We start from the raw sequence: 20,754 nt of genomic DNA, 5'->3' as shown, positions 1-20,754 counted from the left end.
TTATTCAAGGAACACCTACTGAGGGTCCTTGATAAGTAAGTACCTGTCAGGCAGGGAGAAAGTTGTAAAGCGCGGGAGCCATGGTTTACTAGGAAGTTGAATCTCTCTTCAAGACGAGGAAGAAGGCTTATGTTAGGATTAGATGTGATGGTTCAGTTAGGATGCTTGAGAGTTACAGGTTAGCCAGGAAAGACCTAAAGAGAGCACTAAGAAGAGGAGGAGGGGACACGAGAAATCATTGGCGGATAGGATCAAAGAAAAACCTAAGGCTTTCTATAGCCAAATCAGGAATAAAAGAATGACTAGAATAAGATTAGGGCCAATCGAGCAAAGTAGTGGGAAGTTGTGCATGGAGTCAGAGGACATCGGGGAAGCGCTAAATAAATAATTTTCGTCAGTATTCTTACTAGAAAAAACAACGTTGCTGAGAAGAATACTGAGACACAGGCTACTAGACAACATGGGATGGAGATGAATAAGGAGGTGTTAGCAATTCTAGAAAATATTAAAATAGATAAGTCCCCTGGGCCAGATGGGATTTATCCTAGGATTCTTTGGGAAGCCAGGGAGGAGACTGCTGAACCTTTGGCTTTGATCTTTATGTCATCATTGACTACAAGAATAGTGCCAGAAAATAGGAGGATTGCAAATGTTGTTCCCTTGTTCAAGAAGGGGAGTAGAGACAACCCTGGAAATTATAGACCTGTGAGCCTTACTTCATTTGTGGGCAAAGTGTTGCAAAGGGGTTATAAGAGATAGGATTTATAATCATCTAGAGAGGAATAAGTTGCTTAGGAATAGTCAACATGGTTTTGTGAAGGGTAGGTTGTGCCTCACAAATCTTATGGAGTTCTTTGAGAAGGTGACCGAACAGGTGATGAGAGTAAAGCCTTTGATGTGGTGTATATGGATTTCAGTAGGCTCCCCATGGTAGGCTATTGCACAAAACACAGAAGCATGGGATTGAGGGTGATTTAGCGGTTTGTATCAGAAATTGGCTACATGAAAGAAGACACAGGGTGGTGGTTGATGGGAAATATTCATCTTGGAATTCAGTTACTCAGATCTGTTTTGGGTCGACTGTTCTTCGTCATTTATATAAATGACCTGGATGAGGGCATTGAAGGATGGGTTAGTAAATTTGCAGATGACACTAAGATCGGTAGAGGTTGTGGATAGTGACAAAGAATGTTGTAGGTTGCAGAGATAAGCTGTAAAGCTGGGCTGAGAGGTGGCAAATGGAGTTTAATGTGGAAAAGTCTGGGGTGATCCACTTTGGAAGGAGTAACAGGAATGCAGAGTACTGGGCTAATGGATAAGATTCTTGGTCGTGTAGATGAGCAGAGAGATCTCGGTGTCCAGGTACTTAGTTCCTTGGAAGTTGCCACCCAGGTTGATAGGGTTGTTAAGAAGGCACACAGTGTGTTGGTTTTATTGGTAGAGGGATTGAATTTTGGAACCATGAGATCATGCTGCAGCTATACAAAACTTTGGTGCAGCCACATTTGCATTATTGTGTATAGTTCTGGTCACCGCATTATAGGAAGGATGTGGAAGCTTTGGAAAGGGTTCAGACGAGATTTACTAGGATGTTGCCTAGTATGGAGGGAAGGCATTATGAAGAAAGGCGGAGGGACTTGATGCTGTTTTCCTTAGAGAGCAGAAGGTTGCGAGGCAAATTAATTCAGATATAAAAGATAATCAGAGGGTTAGATAGATTGGACAGCGAGAGCCTTTTTCCTCAGATGGCGATGGCTAGCACGAGGGGATAGCTTTAAATTGAGGGGTGATAGATATAGGACAGATGTCAGAGGTAGTTTCTTTACTCAGAGATTATTGGGGGTGTGGAACACACTGCCTTCAACAGTAGTAGACACACCAACTTTAAGGACATTTAATTGGTTATTGGATTGGCATTAGGACAAGAATTGAATAGTGTAGGTTAGATGGGCTTTAGATTGGTTCCACAGGTTGGCGCAACATTGAGGGCCGAAGGGCCTGTACTGCGCTGTAATGTTCTGTTTTCTGTGCTTTTAATTATGTTCCTTTGGATACTAGTGATGGCGATGGAACAAGTTTCTACATTCTTCATCCAAGGTTAGCATCAGATAATTCCAGGTCAGGTGTAACATGACTCTCATTGACTAACACTTGCACCACCTACAAACTCCATCTCACAAGGGCATTAGTTTGTCCAACTGTCTCCATTCTGATGGCAATTACCAATTTTGTTCCAATTAATGATGAACTGTGTGCAATGGCAGGATTGGGTGTAGTGGAAGCTGAAATTATTGCATAACCACAGACAGCAAAAGTCACACATTAATCTCTGCTCAATTTATGGTTAGCCCCCAAAAAAGGTGTTAATGTTTATACCAATTCTGTCATTTTTAAGATATTTTAGTTTTCTACAAACAAGACTTATCATAGCAGTCATTCTTTACAAATTTGTTTGGTGTTGATTCCATTATACAAAATCCTCCAAAATGTAGGTGCAAACTAATGTCTCAAAACTCGAGATAATTGCATAGCTGGAGTTACATGCACAACCAAATTCTGGGTCTGGACAAGGGACAGGAGTTCTGCCATCAGCAAAAGTCTTGTTAACATCACGATGGTTGAGTCGGCAATGTAGACTTCCAAGCAAGTGAAAGATTGCATACAATAACATCTGAACTTGCGCTATGTCAGGATAAGCAGACATTTCAGCTAAGTGCTCCAATGGAAAACAAGTTGTGGTTGTCAAGGCAACTTTATTTCTATTTTGATTAGCTCCTCTGTAAAATCAGAATTAAGAAAATTGGAGGTTATTATGTAATTGTTTATTTGACCATTCCATCTCTCTGAAAGGATCATTCATTGACTCCTACATTCCTGCACTTAAGATTTTTCTTGAACAAATGAACTTTAATTTCCTTTTTAAAATCCACTACGGATGTTGCTTTCGTCACTCTTTCTATCATGGTATTCTGGGATATAGTGTGCTATCAGAAGGTCAGATATAGCAGCACATTGATTGCCACCAAATTTTGTTCCATTGACTTTAGCGGAAATTTAAAAGGAATTCTCTACTTGTTGTTTTATGATGATATAAAAGATTTACAATTCAATTGTACAATTCAATCTCTCGATTTGAATTTGATTGTTTGGGCATATTGGAGAGGAATTTTTTCAAAAATTTATATCCTCATTAGACTTGCGCTTCTCTGGAATTTTGCCTCTTCTGGGATGATTCATAGTTGCAGAATTGGGGTGGAATGTAAATTGTCTGGTTTGCAATGATGTGTCTGGTTTTGCAATTGCAATCCTCCAGTTATGTGAATGGGGCAGTATTGATGGCACCGATGGCCTTTATGTGTTTCGTAGTTACCGACTCAACGCCCAGCAGAGAATGTTTTTACCATTCACGTAATCAGAAACTCTCACAATATAGAGCCCTGTCTATCTCACCTCCTCTCAATTTTCTTTGTTCTAATGAAGACTTGTCGGGTTTTCACATCTCTCCACATAACTAAAGCCTCCTGTCCTTGGTATCACTGTGGTGCATCTCCCTTAAAGGACATTACCATGCTTCCTAAACCAGGGTGCCTAAAATGGAGTAAAAATTCTGAGCTTCCTTGCTCACTAAATGCAAACATTAATTCACTTCCCTTTCTCTGTAATGTCTTCAAAGGTCAGCTTGCTCTCATTGTTGCATGTTGATTAGAGTTAAGTATGGTTCTTCATTCCTGCTCAGCTCACCATTGGCCAGGGCGATATATTTATTCACAAACTTTATTTCAATGTGAAGAAAACCAAATTCCACAATCAGAATCCCTGTCACTTGAACCTCTGTCAGAGAGCATCAAAATCAAAGCAGTTACCATTTAGTATGGTGCACAATTTGTATTTTGTCCCAGCCCACTGGACAAATGACTAAAATAAATCAAACACTTACAGGCATTCCATCTTTTCCTGGGACACCCTGTAGTGAGAAAGCACAGTTAGGAAAAGTTGCTAGGCTTTGAAAGCACACAAATGAGACAATGGTGAAGCATTTTGATCAATTTTTGAATTTCAGCAGGGATTACACCAGCGCAGTGTCATTGCGATGGTAGCAAATTGCTGAGGATTTCATTCAGGCTCCCTCATGTTTGTGTTGAATGTAGCCTGGATCAGTTGGCCAGCATTTTAATACTGAGGCACACACCTCATGGTGAATTCTGCTCCAAAGTAGCATTTGACACATGCCTGCAACATTGGTTTGACAGACATTAAGGGGATACTTGGTCCATGCAAGGTTAGTTAAATAAAGGAGCAAGCAAAAACAGTGACATTGAACTCCACGCCATCCATTACTTACAGGCTGACCATCTTTTCCGGGAGGTCCTGGTGAGCCTCTTGGCCCTGGTGGCCCAGGCTCTACAGGATCAACTTGGTTCACTGTGGGTATGCCAGGAGGACCAGTTAATCCAGGTTCGCCTTTGTCACCCTTGAGTCCAACTTTTCCGAGTCCATCCTCACCCTAGAGATCAAAACAGTCTGTAAATTTCACAATATTACACATTACTTAAGAGAAGACAAGGTTTAAATAACCCACTGGCAAGAAACAGCAGCAAAGATCATTTAAAGTTTGATGGATCACCAAACGATGACATTGTATTGTATTAGATTATTTCACACCTTAGAATCATTAAACCAGAGAATGTGACACTCAGAAGCTGCGCTTTCACCAAGGGAGCCTGCAGCAAAGCTTTTCTCCATCCAGTCCAATACCTAACTGGGGGATCTCTCTGCAAATCAAGCCCCGTTATTCCCAGAGCCATCACAAAAGTTAAAGATGTTAATCAAAGTACGCTAAGTCCCCAATTTGCTTGTCTTTGTACAGTCAGGTTAACAGAAAACACAGACCAGGTTTCTGTACTTAACAATAATTACTATTTATTTATTACAAACAAATACATTCTATTTACTATCAACTCTACTAGTTAACCCCCTTATAAAACCATAACAAATAGGAACAGTAATAGGCCATTTGGCCCCTCGAGTTGCTCTGCTATTCAATAGGTTCATGGCTGATCCAACACTTTTCACGTCACTTTCTTGTCCATATTCCCATTGCTCTTGATTCCCTGATTGACCTGCCTTAAGTATACACAAAGACTCAGCCCCACAGTTCTTTGGGCAAGGAGTTCCAAAGACACAACCTTCTGAGAGATGAAGTTCCTCCTCACCACACTCTTAAATTGGTGCCCCTTAATTCTGAGACTTTGCTAAAAACAGAAGTTCTGAGATTATGAAACAAAGCAAAAGTTTATTCAGAATAGAAGTGGAGATAAATTCCATTATAAAACAGACTTGAAGAATTTTAAATGTATAGTAGAAATTACCCACATGGAATGAATATCCTATTAAGTCTTCCAAACATTGTTGCAATTCCAATATCATTCAGAACAACACTGCTATCAAGAGAGAGAGATTTTTCTGTTTGTTTTAATGCTTTGATGAGCTTGAACTGATGAAAAATTGCATCCCATCTTCTGGAATAGCAGATAACTCTTTCTTAACTATTATCATCAAGCTCCCAGTGCTACAGCTCTTCTACAGCTCAGTTCCCTTTTCTTTTAAATCTTAAAAAGCATCACTTCTATTTGACTGAATTTATCCCCGTACTTTGGTCTGGATGGGTACATGAATAGGAAGGGTTTGGAGAGATATGTGCCAGGTGCTGGCAGGTGGGACTAGATTGGGTTGGGATATCTGGTCAGCATGGACAGGTTGGACCGAAGGGCCTGTTTCCATGTTGTACATCTCTATGATTCTATGACTCTATAAAAGACATTTCAGAGCTTGATATGCACTTCTCCTTCAAATGTCTCCCAGTTCAGACTACTTCAGTCTGGAAATATCTCATCCTAAGTCCTCTGGGTAGTTCCCTAGAAACCCCAGATAATTGTGACTTGATTAGAATGATAGTTTTTCCCATAAATGCTAAGAGTCAACTACAAATACAGAGACAAATGCAAACCCAGAACTCCAAGAAATTAAACACGTAGAAAGTGCCAGAAGAATACATTTAAATAAATTTTAAGGCCCCAAGTTACAGCGTAGTTTTGAAGAATCATTCCTGGACAGTAAGCAGTGAGACACTATTAAGAGCACAGTGTTTCATTATGGATAGGTGGTTAGTGCTGCTATACCATGATGTGCCTTTCCTCTTTAGCATTCCCTAGTTGTTGGCAACAACCAGGATAGGAGCCTGTGTGTGACCTAATCTAGCCCCGACACAGGAAAATGGGCCAAATCATAATGAGCCAGATTGGAAGGCTATGTCCAAAACTACTCCACCCTAAGGAGGGGGTGGGATTCACTCGGATGTCCAACATTAGTTTTGAGTATCTTTTCCAATTTCATTTCCAGCCATTAATACATTTTCTTGACATATCATACCATCATAATCACTATGATTATTTGCTTATGTTTTAATCTTTGCAAGTTATGCATTTGTTTAAAACAAATTCTGACTGTAATTGTAGAATGGGGACTGGCTTGGTTTCTAGTGTCACAATGTTTTGATTCCACAGCTGGTTAATTAACTATTACCATGGTTATCTTGAAGATTTGTTGTGAACAACAAAGTCTTTTTTATTTCCAAGCTATGGAGACCAGGGGTTTCTCATTCTTTTGCTTCTGCAGCTCCCTCCTCCCAATATTTTAACAATTCGACAGAATCCATAGCAGACATCAAGTTTATCTTTATAAGGTCATTTCCTCAGGATAGGGGAGTCCAAAACTAGAGGGTATTGGTTTAAGGTGAGAGGGGAAAGATTTAAAAGGGACCTAAGGGGCAACGTTTTCATGCAGACAGACAGTGGTGTGTGTATGGAATGAGCTATTGGAGGTGGTCGTGGCTGCTGGTCGAATGTCACTAGTTAAAAGGCATCTGGATGGGTACGTGAATAAAAAGAGTTTATGGGAATACAGGCCAAATGCTGTCAAACAGGACTAGATTTATTTAGGATATCTAGTTGGCATGGACAAGTTATTGTCTGTCAAAGGAAAATATTGGACACATTAACCCCTCCCCTTTCTCCTAATTAAGCTCAGAACCTTCTTTGAGCCAGGTTCATTCATGTTTAAAACTGCTTTCAAGTCATTTTAATGGCAATATTGTTCCACTTCCTTTCAACATATGTTATCTTTAATTTTCCACACCGTTAACTAAGAGGTGGACAAATGGATTTGGTGGCTCTTGGTGCTATCATGATGGTGTTTTGTCCCCTCCCACACCTGACTCAAGAGTGAGGCCATAGATGGTGACAGTGAATGAGAGAGGGAATAATGTGCAAAGCATGCTGATACTCCTCTGTGGCTCAGCAGCTTCTGTGCCCTGTGTTTAGAAGGCCAAGTTATTGTGACACGCTAACATTGGAAGGAGGTAGTCTGAATTCAGAATGTACAGCCTTTGCAAAAGGCCCCAAGTTACAGTCATAGAGTCACAGAGACGTACAGCATGGAAACAGACCCTTCAGTCCAACTCGTCCATGCCAACCAGATATCCTAACCTAATCTAGGTCCATTTGCCAGTACTTGGCCCATATCCCTCTAAACCCTTCCTATTCATATACCCATCCAGATGCCTTTTAAATGCTGTAATTGTACCAGTTTCCATCACTTCCTCGGATAGCTCATTCCTTATATGCACCACCCTGTGTGAAAAGGTTGCCCCTTAGGTCCCTTTTATATCTTAACTCTCACACCCTCAATCCATGCCCTCTAGTTCTGGATCCCCCCACCTCCACCACCACCCACCTCAGGGAAAAGACCTTGTCTCTTTATTCTATCCATGCCCCTCATAATTTTATAAACCTCTGTAAGGTCGCCCCTCAGCCTCCGACGCTCCAGGGAAAACAGCCCCAGCCTATTCAGCCTCTCCCTGTAGCTCAAATCCTCCAACCACGGCAACATCCTTGTAAATCTTTTCTGAAACCTTTCAAGTTTCACAACATCTTTACGATAAGAAGGAGACCAGAACTGCACGCAATATTCCAAAAGTCACCTTCCCAATGTCCTGCACAGCTGCAACATGACCTCCCAACTCCTATACTCAATGCTCTAACCAATAAAAGAAAGCATACCAAATGCCTTCTTCACTATCCTACCTACATGTGACTCCACTTTCAAGGAACTATGAAACTGCACTCTAAGGTCTCTTTGTTCAGCAATGCACCCTAGGACCTTACCATTCAGAGTATAAACCTGCTCTGATTTGCTTTTCCAAAATGCAGCACCCCACATTTATCTAAATTAAACTCCATCTGCCATTCCTTAGCCCATTGGCCCATCTGATCAAGGTCCTGTTGTATACTCTGAGGTAACCTTCTTCGCTGTCCACTACACCTCCAATTTTGGTGACATCAGCAAACTTATTAACTGTACCTCTTATGCTCACATCCAAATCATTGATGCAAATGATGATAAACAGTGGACCCAGCATCGATCCTTGTGGCACTCCACTGGTCACAGGCCTCCAGTCTGAAAAACAACCCTACACCACCACCCTCTGCCTTCTACCTTCAAGCCAGTTCTGTATCCAAATGACTGGTTCTCCCTGTATTCCATGAGGATCCTTGTTGAATGCCTTACTGAAGTCCATATAGATCACCACTCTGCCCTCACCAATCCTCTTTGTTACTTCTGCAAAAAACTTAATCAAGTTCGTGAGACATGATTTTCCACACACAAAGCCATACTGACTATCTCTAATCAGTCCTTGCCTTTCCAAATACAGAGGAACCTCAATTATCCCAGCGAGATGGGTGGGCACTACTTTGTTCAATAATTGATTATTTGATTCAATGCCTCTCCTCAGAGGATTAGAGTTTGCTAAAGTTTCCTTTTTCCTTGCCCTGCCTGCCTCATTCCCTCTGTCTGTCGCAGGGTTTGTTTCTGAGCAGAGACACACTAATGTGTAAGGGACCTGCAACATTGCTTAGGCCTCCTGCACCGTGCCCCCCCTGCACCCACCCCCATCAGTTCAATGAGTCCTTTCGAAGTCTACCCACCCCCCCCCATTCAGGAGACTAGGCAGCAACACACAGAACGTGAAACCCCATACAACCCTGTCCGAACCCCAACCCTATCCAACCCCGCCCTCCATCCAACCCCCCCAACCCTGTCCAACCCTGCCCCCTCATCCGACCCCCAACCACATTCAATCCCTTCCCCGTCCAACCCCCAACCCCATCCAACCCCACCCCCTGATGGTCCCTAAACCCATCCGCACATCCGCGCCCCCAAACCCCGTACAACACCTCCTGTCCAACCCCCAATCCCATCCGACACTCGCCCCCCCCCGTCCAACACCGCAGCCTCATCGTTCCCAAACCCATCCACCACTCACTCTGTCCAGCCCTGGTCCCGCGAAGCCCCATCTGCCCCCAGCCTGCCCTCTATCTGCCCCCCCAAGCCCACCCAACACCACCCCCCTGTCCGACCTCCAATCCCATCTACCACCTCCCCCCCCCCCCCCATCGTCCAGCACCAGCCACCCTATCTGCCCCTACCCCAATGAAACCCCATTCGCGCCCCCACCCACCCTGTCCAACCCTGCCCCAGGGCAGCTGGACTGGACAGCAACAGTAAGGCGGCTGCTGCCTTTGAGGGGTATGCACACACACACACACACACACACCCCTTTGCCCTGTACAGGACAATGTTGGAGAGACTATCTGGTGAAGGGAGGCTTCAGGGTACATCCCTGTGTGGAACTCCAGGGCAAGTATGGGGAGTGAGCGAGGGCAGGTGGTCAGTCATTTGGACACCGTGTCTGGGTTCCATCGATATCCAGGACTGTTTTTGGCAGCATTTCAGTAAGCAGAGTTCATTTTTAATCATTATAAACGAAAGATGCGATCACACACAGGTTGCCTTGCTGATCTTTGAGGGGTCCTATTCTTTCCCTAGTTACCTTTTTGTCCTTAGTGTATCATAAAGTCCCTTTGGATTCCCCTTTTTCCAAAGATATCCCATGTTCCCTTTTTGGCCTCCTGATTTCCCTCTTAAGTAAACTCCTACTGCCTTTATACTCTAAGGATTCAGTCGATCCCTCCTGTCTATACCTGACATATGCTTCCTTCTTTTCCTTTGTCAAACACTCGATTTCTCTAGTCATCCAGCATTCCCTACACCAACCAGCCTTTCTTTCACCCTAACAGGAATATACTGTCTCTGGACTCTCGTTATTTCATTTTTGAAGGCTTCCCATTTTCCAGCCGTCCCTTTACCTGCGAATATCTGTGCCCAATCAGCTTTTGAAAGTTCTTGCCTAATATTGTCAAAATTAGCCTTCCTCCAAGTTAGAACTTCAACTTCTAGATCCAGTCTATCCTGTGCCATTACTATTTTAAAACTAATAGAATTATGGTCACTGGGCCCAAAGTGCTCCCCCACGGACACCTCAGTCACCTGCCCTGCCTTATTTCCCAAAAGTAAGTCAAAGTTTTGCACATTCTCTAGTAGGTACATCCACATACTGAATCAGAAAATTTTCTTGTACACAGTTAACAAATTCCTCTCCATCTAAACCCTTAACACTCAGGCTATGTTTGTTGGTGACCAGGACATTGAAAATAGATTTTTAGGCACAGTAAGGAACAAAGTCAGTCTCGGATTGTTCTATTGCAATGTCTTGAATATTTATTTAAAACATACCATCAGAGAAGCCTGCTCTGAGTACCTTATCTCTTGGAATTAATTTTTATGGCATAGCATTAAATATTGAAACTTTCCTCAATAGTGGCTTCTTTAACATCCTGGACCCGATGTGCTTGAAAATGAGTTGCAACTTGAAATTTTAGAGTTCAATAACAAAATACACCGCTGTGGGTTTGGCATTTCCATGAGAATCACAATTACTAATGCTGATTCATGTGATTTTGACATCAAGGATGTTCTGTTGAGGTTAGGATGGCTAGACAGTCCCACCACCATCTGAGGTAGTCAGCAGGATGTGTTTATCTTCCCATGATCCATGCTGAGAGACTTGAGGCAGAAATCCTTGTTTCAATATTGTCAGTAAGAGACAAGCACAGGTCTGGTACAATAGGGTAAGCTGCTGGAGAGGGGGATGGAGGTCACTTTAACATGGAGTTGAGCAAATGTGGGCAAGAATAAAGATGGACACGAGGATGCCACGACAGGGAGTAGGAATGTGAATGAGTGGGCAATGGGCTTCTGCTGGGCTCATACAAACATCATCCTTACTGTCCCAACTCCAAATGGGAGTATGAGGATACTCATACCTGGTATAGACAGGAGGAGAGTGGGCATGATGCAATGATTCCCTTCCTGATGTATCTGCATCACATGTGCAATGGCTTATGTAGATAGCTCACCATTACCTTCCCAAGGGCCATGTGGGATAGGCAATAGATACTGGTCTAACCAGCAACACCCACATTCCATGAAAGAAAGCAAAGTGCACAATTCTTACATCAGCATCACATCTGGTCACAGTTGGTATTCGTCTCCTGATTAATGTGCTAGAAACATCCTCCCACCTGAACCTGGAAGGCAGCAAGGCTGTACCATCACCAATAATGTTGAATGATGTATGACTTGTCAGTAATAAGGGGAACAGCAGCAGAGGCTCAAAGCAGCAACAAAGAGTTAAATTAGTACAAAAACATTTCCACATGATTGTGAGAGTCAGCTCGATCTAACGTCTGGAAAGTAGAGCAATCTTGCAAATGGGCCTTTGCTCCATTTAATGTAACCTTATGAGAAATCACACTGGCCACTCAGCATATCAAACTAACGGTGCATTACCGTTCTTTGTCAAGCATGGCATATAAAAGACCACTGCTTTCAGACTCAAACGAAACTTTTTTTTTTGTCAGGAAGTTTTAGTTCCCAATAAACATCCGTTTGGAATTGTGTCCCTGCTACTCATGTCTACTCAGAGACAAAAAAACTTCAGATGCTGGGAACCAAAGTTGACAGGCAGGAGGCTGGAAGAACATCCTGATTCTCAAGTGAACTGATGATCTAATGGTATGCAGAGAAGTAAGCTGTGAGGATGACATACAGAGGCAGCAAAAAGGATTTAGACAGATTAAGTGAGTGGCCAGGGAGGCAGTAGAGGGAATACAGAATGGAGAAATGGGCAGGTGTCCAATTTGGAATGAAAAATAAAGTGGAATCTTTTAATAAAAGGAGACTATGACCGTTGGTATTCAAAGGAACCCAAATTTGTAAATGAATCACAAGATGTAGACACAGCAGTATCATTAGGAATGTAAATAATATGCTAATCTTTGTTATAAAGAAGTTAATATATAAGAATTAAGTCATATTGCTGCTGTGTAAAGCCTTGATGAGGCGACATTTGATGTAATGTTCAATTTTAGTCTCCTTTTTCAAGGATGAGGGCACTCTCTATTGTCTGTGGTTCTTTTTCTCTCTCACCCAATGTTCTCCAGTGGGTTGATGCCCTCAGCCCTACAACTGAAGCTGCTGGAGAGATCTGACAGCATCACTGACACCAACTGGTCTCAGCAAGTCACCATTACATATGTGTGAATCTTAATGACAAGTCTCATTCTGTCTCTTTAGTTGAAGCCCTTTTCTCCAGGCATCACTGGCATGACACACATGCCCAGCTGTAAGGTTTTATTGAACAGGCATAGCTAGGTTAGGGTTGCCCATGTTAAAGCTTACTAGGCCCTATCCCCATTGTTCTGTGCAGCACCTGACAGCAGAGGGTGTGGATAAACAACAGTGGGAATCAACCCATCAGTAAATACATACAGGATGTAATTAAAGCAGAGAATTTCACTGTTCCTGACTGCAGATAATCATTAATGCTGTCAGGCAGATCTTTTGAGCTCCCATGTATCTTGAACATGGATTAGTTATTCTTCTCTTCTACCTTCACCAACACTACTTTTTATTCATCAAACTGAGTTATTTATAAAATGGGAGCTTGGCTTGGGAGCAGTGTAAACAGAACAGAGCAGTACCCTCACAGCATTTCAATGAATTGCGAGACTCCACTGTTGTGTTTGCAAGTCAAATTGATCCTTAGGCTCTTCTGTACACACGCCTTCGATTGTCCCCGGAGTACCAATGCAACTGATCAAACTGCCTCACTTTGAAAAGCACTGTGTGATATCCATGAAAATATACTGATCAAATATAATGAAAAGTGTTTCCTTGAATTGCTTGGTGATCCCACCTTCTGTGAATGCAAGGATAAGTGAGGATACTGACTATCTAAAGAGTGGGTTATACTACATCAATGAAAATGTAGAGATGGAGAGATAAAAGAATAAGAAAGAAAGGATTTGCATTTGTGTAGCGCCATCATATCCTCACAATACTCTAAAGGACCTCACAGAACAGTCGCTGTCACAAATTAGGAAATAGGTAAGAACAAGTGCCAGTTTATGCACAGTATGCTCCCACAAAGAGCGAAGAGATGAGGTCTTTCTGCTGAAGTTAAGTCGGGGTCCATTCAGTTATTGGACCCTCCTTGTTCCTCAAATGCAGGTACATATACCCTGGTACAAGTAAGTGATACCTTTGGTTTGTTTGGATAGAGTCAAACGCCAATGTTCTTTTAGTTTCCTTGATATGATATGTACAGAACTGAACTGTGCTTGTGACGGTGCACATATATAATTTATTTTTTATGAATAAAATATGTTTTTGAAATAAACAAAAAGAAAATATAAATGACTGGATTACCACTTTTAGAGGTGCTGGATGAGGGATTGGCCAAGACATTGGAGAAAATCCCCTGCTCTTCTCTGCACTCTGCCATGGAATGTTTTACTTCCAATTCAGAGGTCAGTCAGAGTCTCAGCTAACAGTGCTTCCAAAAAAATGGAACCTCTAATAGCAATGCTCTGTCAATACTTGAGTGCCAGCCTGGATTTGTGTTCAAGTCTCAGGATGGGATTTGAACCCAGTACTTGAATGAGGGATGAAAGCACCACTACTGAGGTAAAGGCACTAAAGAAAATCATGATGTTGGTGGTACAGATAATGACTGTGTTGGAGAGACTGAGTTATAGAGACATAGAGATACACAGCACAGAACAGAGCAGTACCCTCACAGCATTTCAATGAATTGCGAGACTCCACTGTTGTGTTTGCAAGTCAAATTGATCCTTAGGCTCTTCTGTACACACGCCTTCGATTGTCCCCGGAGTACCAATGCAACTGATCAAACTGCCTCACTTTGAAAAGCACTGTGTGATATCCATGAAAATATACTGATCAAATATAATGAAAAGTGTTTCCTTGAATTGCTTGGTGATCCCACCTTCTGTGAATGCAAGGATAAGTGAGGATACTGACTATCTAAAGAGTGGGTTATACTACATCAATGAAAATGTAGAGATGGAGAGATAAAAGAATAAGAAAGAAAGGATTTGCATTTGTGTAGCGCCATCATATCCTCACAATACTCTAAATACTCTGGTCCATGCCAACCAGATATCAGAAATAAATCTAGTCCCATTTGGCCTGTATACCTCTTCATAGACCTATCCAGAAGCCTTTTAAATGTTGTAATTGTACCAGCCTCCACCACTTTCTCTGGCTGCTCATTCCATAGACACACCACCATCTGCATGAAAAAGTTGCCCCTTAGGTCCCTTTTAAATTGTTTCCCTCTCACCTTAAATCTATAACCTCTAGTTTTGGATTCTCACACCCCAAGAAAAAAAAAACCTTGTCTTATTACCCTAACCATGCCCCTCATGACTTTATAAACCCTTATAAAGGTCACCCCTCAGCATCCAAGGGAAAAGACGTTGTCTGTTTATCCTATCCATGCCCTTCAGGATTTTATAAATCTCTATAAGGTCACCCCTCAGCCTCCGACGCTCCAGGGAAAACAGACCCAGCCTATTTAGCCTCTCCCTAGAGCTCAAATCCTCCAACCCTGGCAACATCCTTGTAAATCTTTTCTGAATTTAAAAATAGTTTAAGTACTCCAGTCTAATTCTATGGACTGACTTACAACAGATTTGAAGCCTTGAGTTTTGAGAAGATGCCAGTGTCAAATTCTTTGTTCACCCGGAAAGGGTAACATACAGCGAGAAAAATGCAGGGATATCTGTCACTTTGTGATGGTATTAAGTTTTACTGTGCCTCTCCAACCGCAATATGAAAGATAATAATTTATAGACCAGGAGGAGCTCCAGTTACTGAAAGGTCTTACTGTGAAATTGAGACCCTCGAGCAGAACAATGCTGACATTGTAGCAGAGTATTCAATACAGATATTGATACACGATCCTCCCTATTTTTAGAACATCAACATCATCAAGGTAAAGAATTCTGATCAGAATGAGAACGTTAAACTTTAGTACATTAATTCTGCAGTAATTCCCATTTCATCCAAGCTGAGGCAGTTGAAAGCCCAAAGCATTGCTGCTTTGGAATCATGCGTTTGGGACAGTTAGGGATCAATGTTGGAAGGATTAAATCCATATACTGGAACTAAACTGGGGTGGATCCAAAGCATCACCATTACTCATCCATAATAAAACAAAGAACTAATGATGCTGAAGATCTGAAATGCACAGAAACTAGAAAGTTGAGATTCTGCACTGCAGCACAAGTTTGTCTAGTAATTTCCAAGGAGCACCTGTTATGTAATGCATTGTGAAATTCACAGTGAGGTTTTGAAAAATAAACATGTAAAAGTGAGAACTATAATTGGGACAGAAAATACACCACAGAAAATCTCTTCGCAATGCTGCCAGAGTTTCCCCAGCAATTTCTGTTTTCATTTGCACCATTATTCATCCACTGCCCTCTAGATTAGAGGCAACACATGGATATAAGACTGTTCAATGCCTTTCAGGTTGTCCCTAAACACTGCAATCCAGGAAACAGTTTTAAAGTGTAGCTCCTGTTTCAAAGTAGGGGAAGTCTGCAAGTAATTAGCAACAAGCTCCCACAAACAGGAGATGACAGCTAATCGTTTTTGGTGATTCTCACTAGGGTCAGGAAACTGGGAGAGCTTCCTTACTCTTACTTAAATTAAAGTCATGAGATTTTTGACATTCACCTGAGAGGACAGACAGGGTTTGAACTGTTTGTTCTTTCAAACAAAATTGGAAATCAAAATAAAGCTTGTACTTGATTTTTAACAGGGTGATTTTCTCTCAGAGTACTCGAAGAATAAACATTCATCTTCAGGGCAAAATTGGAGGTTTGGCACCCCTACTGGTGACTCAGATACAAGCAGTCAACAGGAAAGGTGCACTAGACTAGACAAGATAACAAGAAATTGCGAAATTAAAAATGTAGGTTGACGTGTTTACTGGTGGGAGCAGATTATTTCATACAAAGGTAGATATCTTGCAACATTTGGGATGGTCACACCCAAGCAGTCTGGGACAGTAAAATCCAGCCCAGTAGGTCTGTTTGTCTCCCAACAGATGGTGCCAGATTTGCTTCTTATTGGCAGTATTTTCTGTTTCAATTAACATGTTAATCTCTTTAACATATTTATTTTTCAAATCCTCACTGCACATTTCACAATGCTCAATGTAACAGGTGCTCCACAGAAATTATTGGGCAGATTTTGCAAATTACACTCCAACGCGGAATCTCACTTGCTGGTAGCATGTACCATACATTTAATTTAACAGTTTTATGTTTAACTACTTTAATAAATATGTATATCCACATACCTTACTTCCTGGATCACCTTTTTCACCCTAAACAAGACGAAAACAACTCTTGTCAGCTGTAAAATCCCATATCAATGCAGTTAATGTGTACGTAACAACATGACTTGCACAACCTGTAATGATTGTCAGCGGCAGGAGTCAAACAACAAAAATAAGTCCTAAAAGTATGTACAGAGAGACCCTTGCAGAGCAAGACATCACACAATGAGCTCTTCATACACGGGAAACACTCAGAGAGAATGTTGTGTGTAGCGTGACCTTTCTAGAATGATACCCTCACACTGAGACATTCTCAGACAAAGATCCTTGTACAGCAAGACCCCTATACTGTGATCCCTGTACACTATTACAGAGAAAGATCGCTGCACAGTGAGACTTTCATATACAGAAGCCATCATATAACAAGGCTCTTGTGTAGGGAGATGCTTGTACAGGGATACAAATACCATGGTCCTTAGATAAAGAAACCTTCATACAGTAAGAAGGAGATTCATACAGTGAGTGCCTCCCACAAAAAGACCCTTCCACAAAGGCATTTGTTCACAGAAACCCTCATTCAGAAAGACCCTTCCACAGAAAAGCCCTTTTATATACAGACCTTCATACAAGGAAATACCCCTGCAATGCTTTGATTATTTGAACATTTAAATAGGCAAAACATTGCATTTTGTGCTCCTGATGTCTATGTTAAATGGCTGCAGCCCACCTCAGGTGCCCTTAGGAAATCATAACTTTCTTTTTATCTATAAAACACCATTTAAAATTGCATAGTTCAATCTCCAAGTGACTTTTTTTTGCCATTAAATCCTTTCCAGTTATGTCTTCAACTCCTTATTTAATGATTGAGGGTTAATTAGTGTTCCACAGTATATTTCAGTTGCATCTCCCAATGCTGATGGAGTTTGGATCTCCATTATCTGAAATCTGTTGCATTATCTCTAGACCCTTGCTGTACTTGAACTAATAACATTCCAATCAACTTCTACGCAATCTGCAAACATCCCACCAACTGAGTCCCTCTTGAACAAGAAATGGAATGTGTCCATATCACAATAGCTTATCAACATAATGTGTTTCCTCCCATTCCTCTTTAGATTTGTCCTGTTCTCCACACCTTCAGTTTTATTTCAGTGTTTTCATAATGGCTGACAAGGGGTGAACAATAATATATCAATCTGGCAAATGACACCACACACTGAAAAATATTAAAGAAACGTTTAGATTCTCTTTGAAGATGATTAAGCTGATGCATCACGTATGATTCATGCATGACTATTAATGCCTTCAAGATAATCAGCAATGGGTGGAAAACACGCATCCTGGCAATGAGTGCTGATTAACAACAGCATGTGACTGCTTTTTCTCAGGATTTAACATTCTCAAGTATTTGTTCTGTTTCTTCTGCCAAAATTACATCCATTAACACACTGTTTCTTAATCCATTAGCAAAAAGATGAACACATTATTAATCAGAACATATTTGTTCATGCTGTTTCACCTACATAAACAAATTATTGCAGAAAACAGCATCAGTCTGAGAACTAGCAAATGCACAGCTTGTTTTTATTAAAGTTAGTCCTCATTGCGTGAGAATGAATCATGTTTTATTCAATGTTCAGAAAAAAAATTAATATCATTGATACATGGGTTGAAATGAATTTCTGCATAAACAGAAAATATCCTGGTTACACAATGACAGATGACGAAACACTTACGCAAACCTTGCCCAACCTCTCAAAAAGAAACAAATGCGGTTCCTGAATGGTGCTGAAGAGGGAAATGGAAAATTCACATTTGCGTGTAGAGTAAGGAATGGTGACCGAGTTAAATATGGTCAGGGGAAGTGAAGGCATTATCGTTACAATATGGTTGTGATGAGAGAAAGAATGTGGATCCTGCATGGCTAATCTGGTGAATGTGGGGAACAGCAGTAAAGTTGGGAAGGGAAACATTTTGAAAGACATTCAAAGACATTTTGAAAAATGAAAGAACATGAAGTGTCAGAAAGGAATTAAATACAAGGAATTAAAGTTGAAAATAATAATAGTCACAAATGAGTTGGACTGAAGGGTCTGTTTCTGTGCTTTATGGATCCATGTCATTATAAGAAAATCTGGGGAAAGGTAATGGGCTGAGACAAATGAGCATCCTTGCTTGCTGTAATTTATAAATCTATACGCTAACCAACAGCTCGTGAAGACAAAAAACAACTGCCGCTGTTGGATTCCAAGGTAGACAAGCAGGAGGCTGGAAGAACAGTGAGCCAGGCAGCATCAGGAGGTGGAGAAGCCAGTGTTTCAGCAGTAACCCTTCTTTAGGGCTGGGAATGGAGCATACAAGTTTTAAAAGCTGCTGGGAGGTAAATAAAGGTTGCTGTGTGAACTGGGCTTGCCTGATACAATACACCACAAACTTCACTGACATAGCAGATCCAGAATACTGAAAATATAATGGGCTGGATCTGGCTTTAACATATTTTGCCAGTGAACAATAAAACTTCAATCAAACCACTTCGGTAGCAAGTGAGGAATCAATATCATGGAACATAACTGAGGCCAATCGTGGATTAGTTTCAATCACTTAAAGAGGATTTGTCAGATTATTGTCCCTTAATTGGCTTGGGTGTTAAATCTGTTTTCTCCTCTTCTCCCAGCACATGTTGTAATTGTGGGTAGCAGATATATTCTCCTGCATTAATTAGCACAACGGTATGGGACAGGTTGAATTGACAATTGGTCTTTCCCTGTTAAGCTTGATGCTATGACCTAACCCTGAAAATTTCTGCCTTGCACCAGGAGGAATGAAAACTTTCTAATTGCCAGCCATGACAAGAAGTGTCTCCTTAATTTGTAACCAGGTTTGGAGCAAAATGTCCATTTTACAGAGGAGGAAGTGTTGGATGTCTTGAAACGGGTAAAGGCGGATAAATCCCCAGGACCTGATCAGGTGTACCTGAGAACTCTGTGGGAAGGTAGAGAGGTGATTGCTGGGCCTCTTGCTGAGATCTTTGTATCATCGATAGTCACAGGTGAGGTGCCGGAAGACTGGAGGTTGGCTAAAATGGTGCCACTGTTTAAGAAGGGCGGTAAGGACAAGCCAGGGAACTACAGACCAGTGAGTCTGATGTCGGTGGTGGGCAAGTTGTTGGAGGGAATCCTGAGGGACAGGGTGTACATGCATTTGGAAAGGCAAGGGCTGATTAGGGATAGTTAACATGGCTTTGTGCATGGGAAATCTCACAAACTTGATTGAGTTTTTTGAGGAAGTAACAAACAGGATTGATGAGGGCAGATTGGTAGATGTGATCTATACGGACTTCAGTACGGCATTCAACAAGGTTCCCCATGGGAGACTGATTAGCAAAGTTAGATCTCACAGATTACAGCGAGAACTAGCCATTTGGATATAGAACTGGCTCAAAGGTAGAAGACCTTTGGTGTTGGAGGGTTGTTTTTCAGAATGGAGGCCTGTGACCAGTGGAGTGCCATGAGGATCGGTGCTGGGTCCTCTACTTTTTGTCATTTACATAAATGATTTGGATGTGAGCATTTTTTTTTGAGTGCGAGCAGCAGCGGAGGTAAGATGAACCCAGAAGAGTGCAGCTAAGGTAAGGCAGTTTTTTTTAAAAATTACTTACCGGTAATGACTGCAGTGTTTTCCCTTTCACAGAAGGAGCGGGAGCAGCGGGGGAAGTGACGAGGACCAGAGGGGCAGCCGGGAAGGAAAGCAGTGACCATATATATCAGCAAGGCGGCTAAACCCGAGACTCTACAACTGCAGTGTCTCCCATCTGCCCTCCTCCTCTAACCTAGTCAATAAGGTAAGGTTCATTCTAAACTTCCTCTATTGAATATAAGTTTGTTATTGATTTTATAGCAACTTGAACTAAGCTTTCTACTTTAGTACTGAATGGGTGTTCAGATAAGCCGGGTATGGATGCTAGGGCAGTTGCTTGCTCCTCCTGCAGAATGTGGCAGGTGGGAGACATGGCGCACGTCTCCGCTGGCGACATCTGTGGGAAGTGCACCCAACTCCAGCTCCTTGAAAACTGTGTTAGGGAA

General features: G+C 41.7%; 1 protein-coding gene across 4 annotated transcripts in view; it reads right to left on the bottom strand.

Annotated features, from left to right (window-relative positions):
• The window catches only part of LOC140477383 (collagen alpha-1(XV) chain-like), a 262,607-nt gene that overhangs the window by 120,035 nt on the left and 121,818 nt on the right, over positions 1 to 20,754 (bottom strand). For all 4 annotated transcript variants that reach the window (XM_072571192.1, XM_072571190.1, XM_072571191.1 and 1 more), the window contains 3 exons: positions 16,694 to 16,720; positions 4,343 to 4,504; positions 3,938 to 3,964 (listed from right to left, as the gene is read on the bottom strand). In XM_072571192.1, the coding sequence (XP_072427293.1) occupies positions 3,938 to 3,964; positions 4,343 to 4,504; positions 16,694 to 16,720 (216 nt within the window). The remainder of the gene's footprint in view (positions 1 to 3,937; positions 3,965 to 4,342; positions 4,505 to 16,693; positions 16,721 to 20,754) is intronic.

This window comes from Chiloscyllium punctatum, chromosome 5 (genome assembly GCF_047496795.1).
Source record: "Chiloscyllium punctatum isolate Juve2018m chromosome 5, sChiPun1.3, whole genome shotgun sequence".
NCBI lineage: Eukaryota > Metazoa > Chordata > Chondrichthyes > Orectolobiformes > Hemiscylliidae > Chiloscyllium > Chiloscyllium punctatum.
This window is presented reverse-complemented; position numbering and strand designations above follow the sequence as displayed.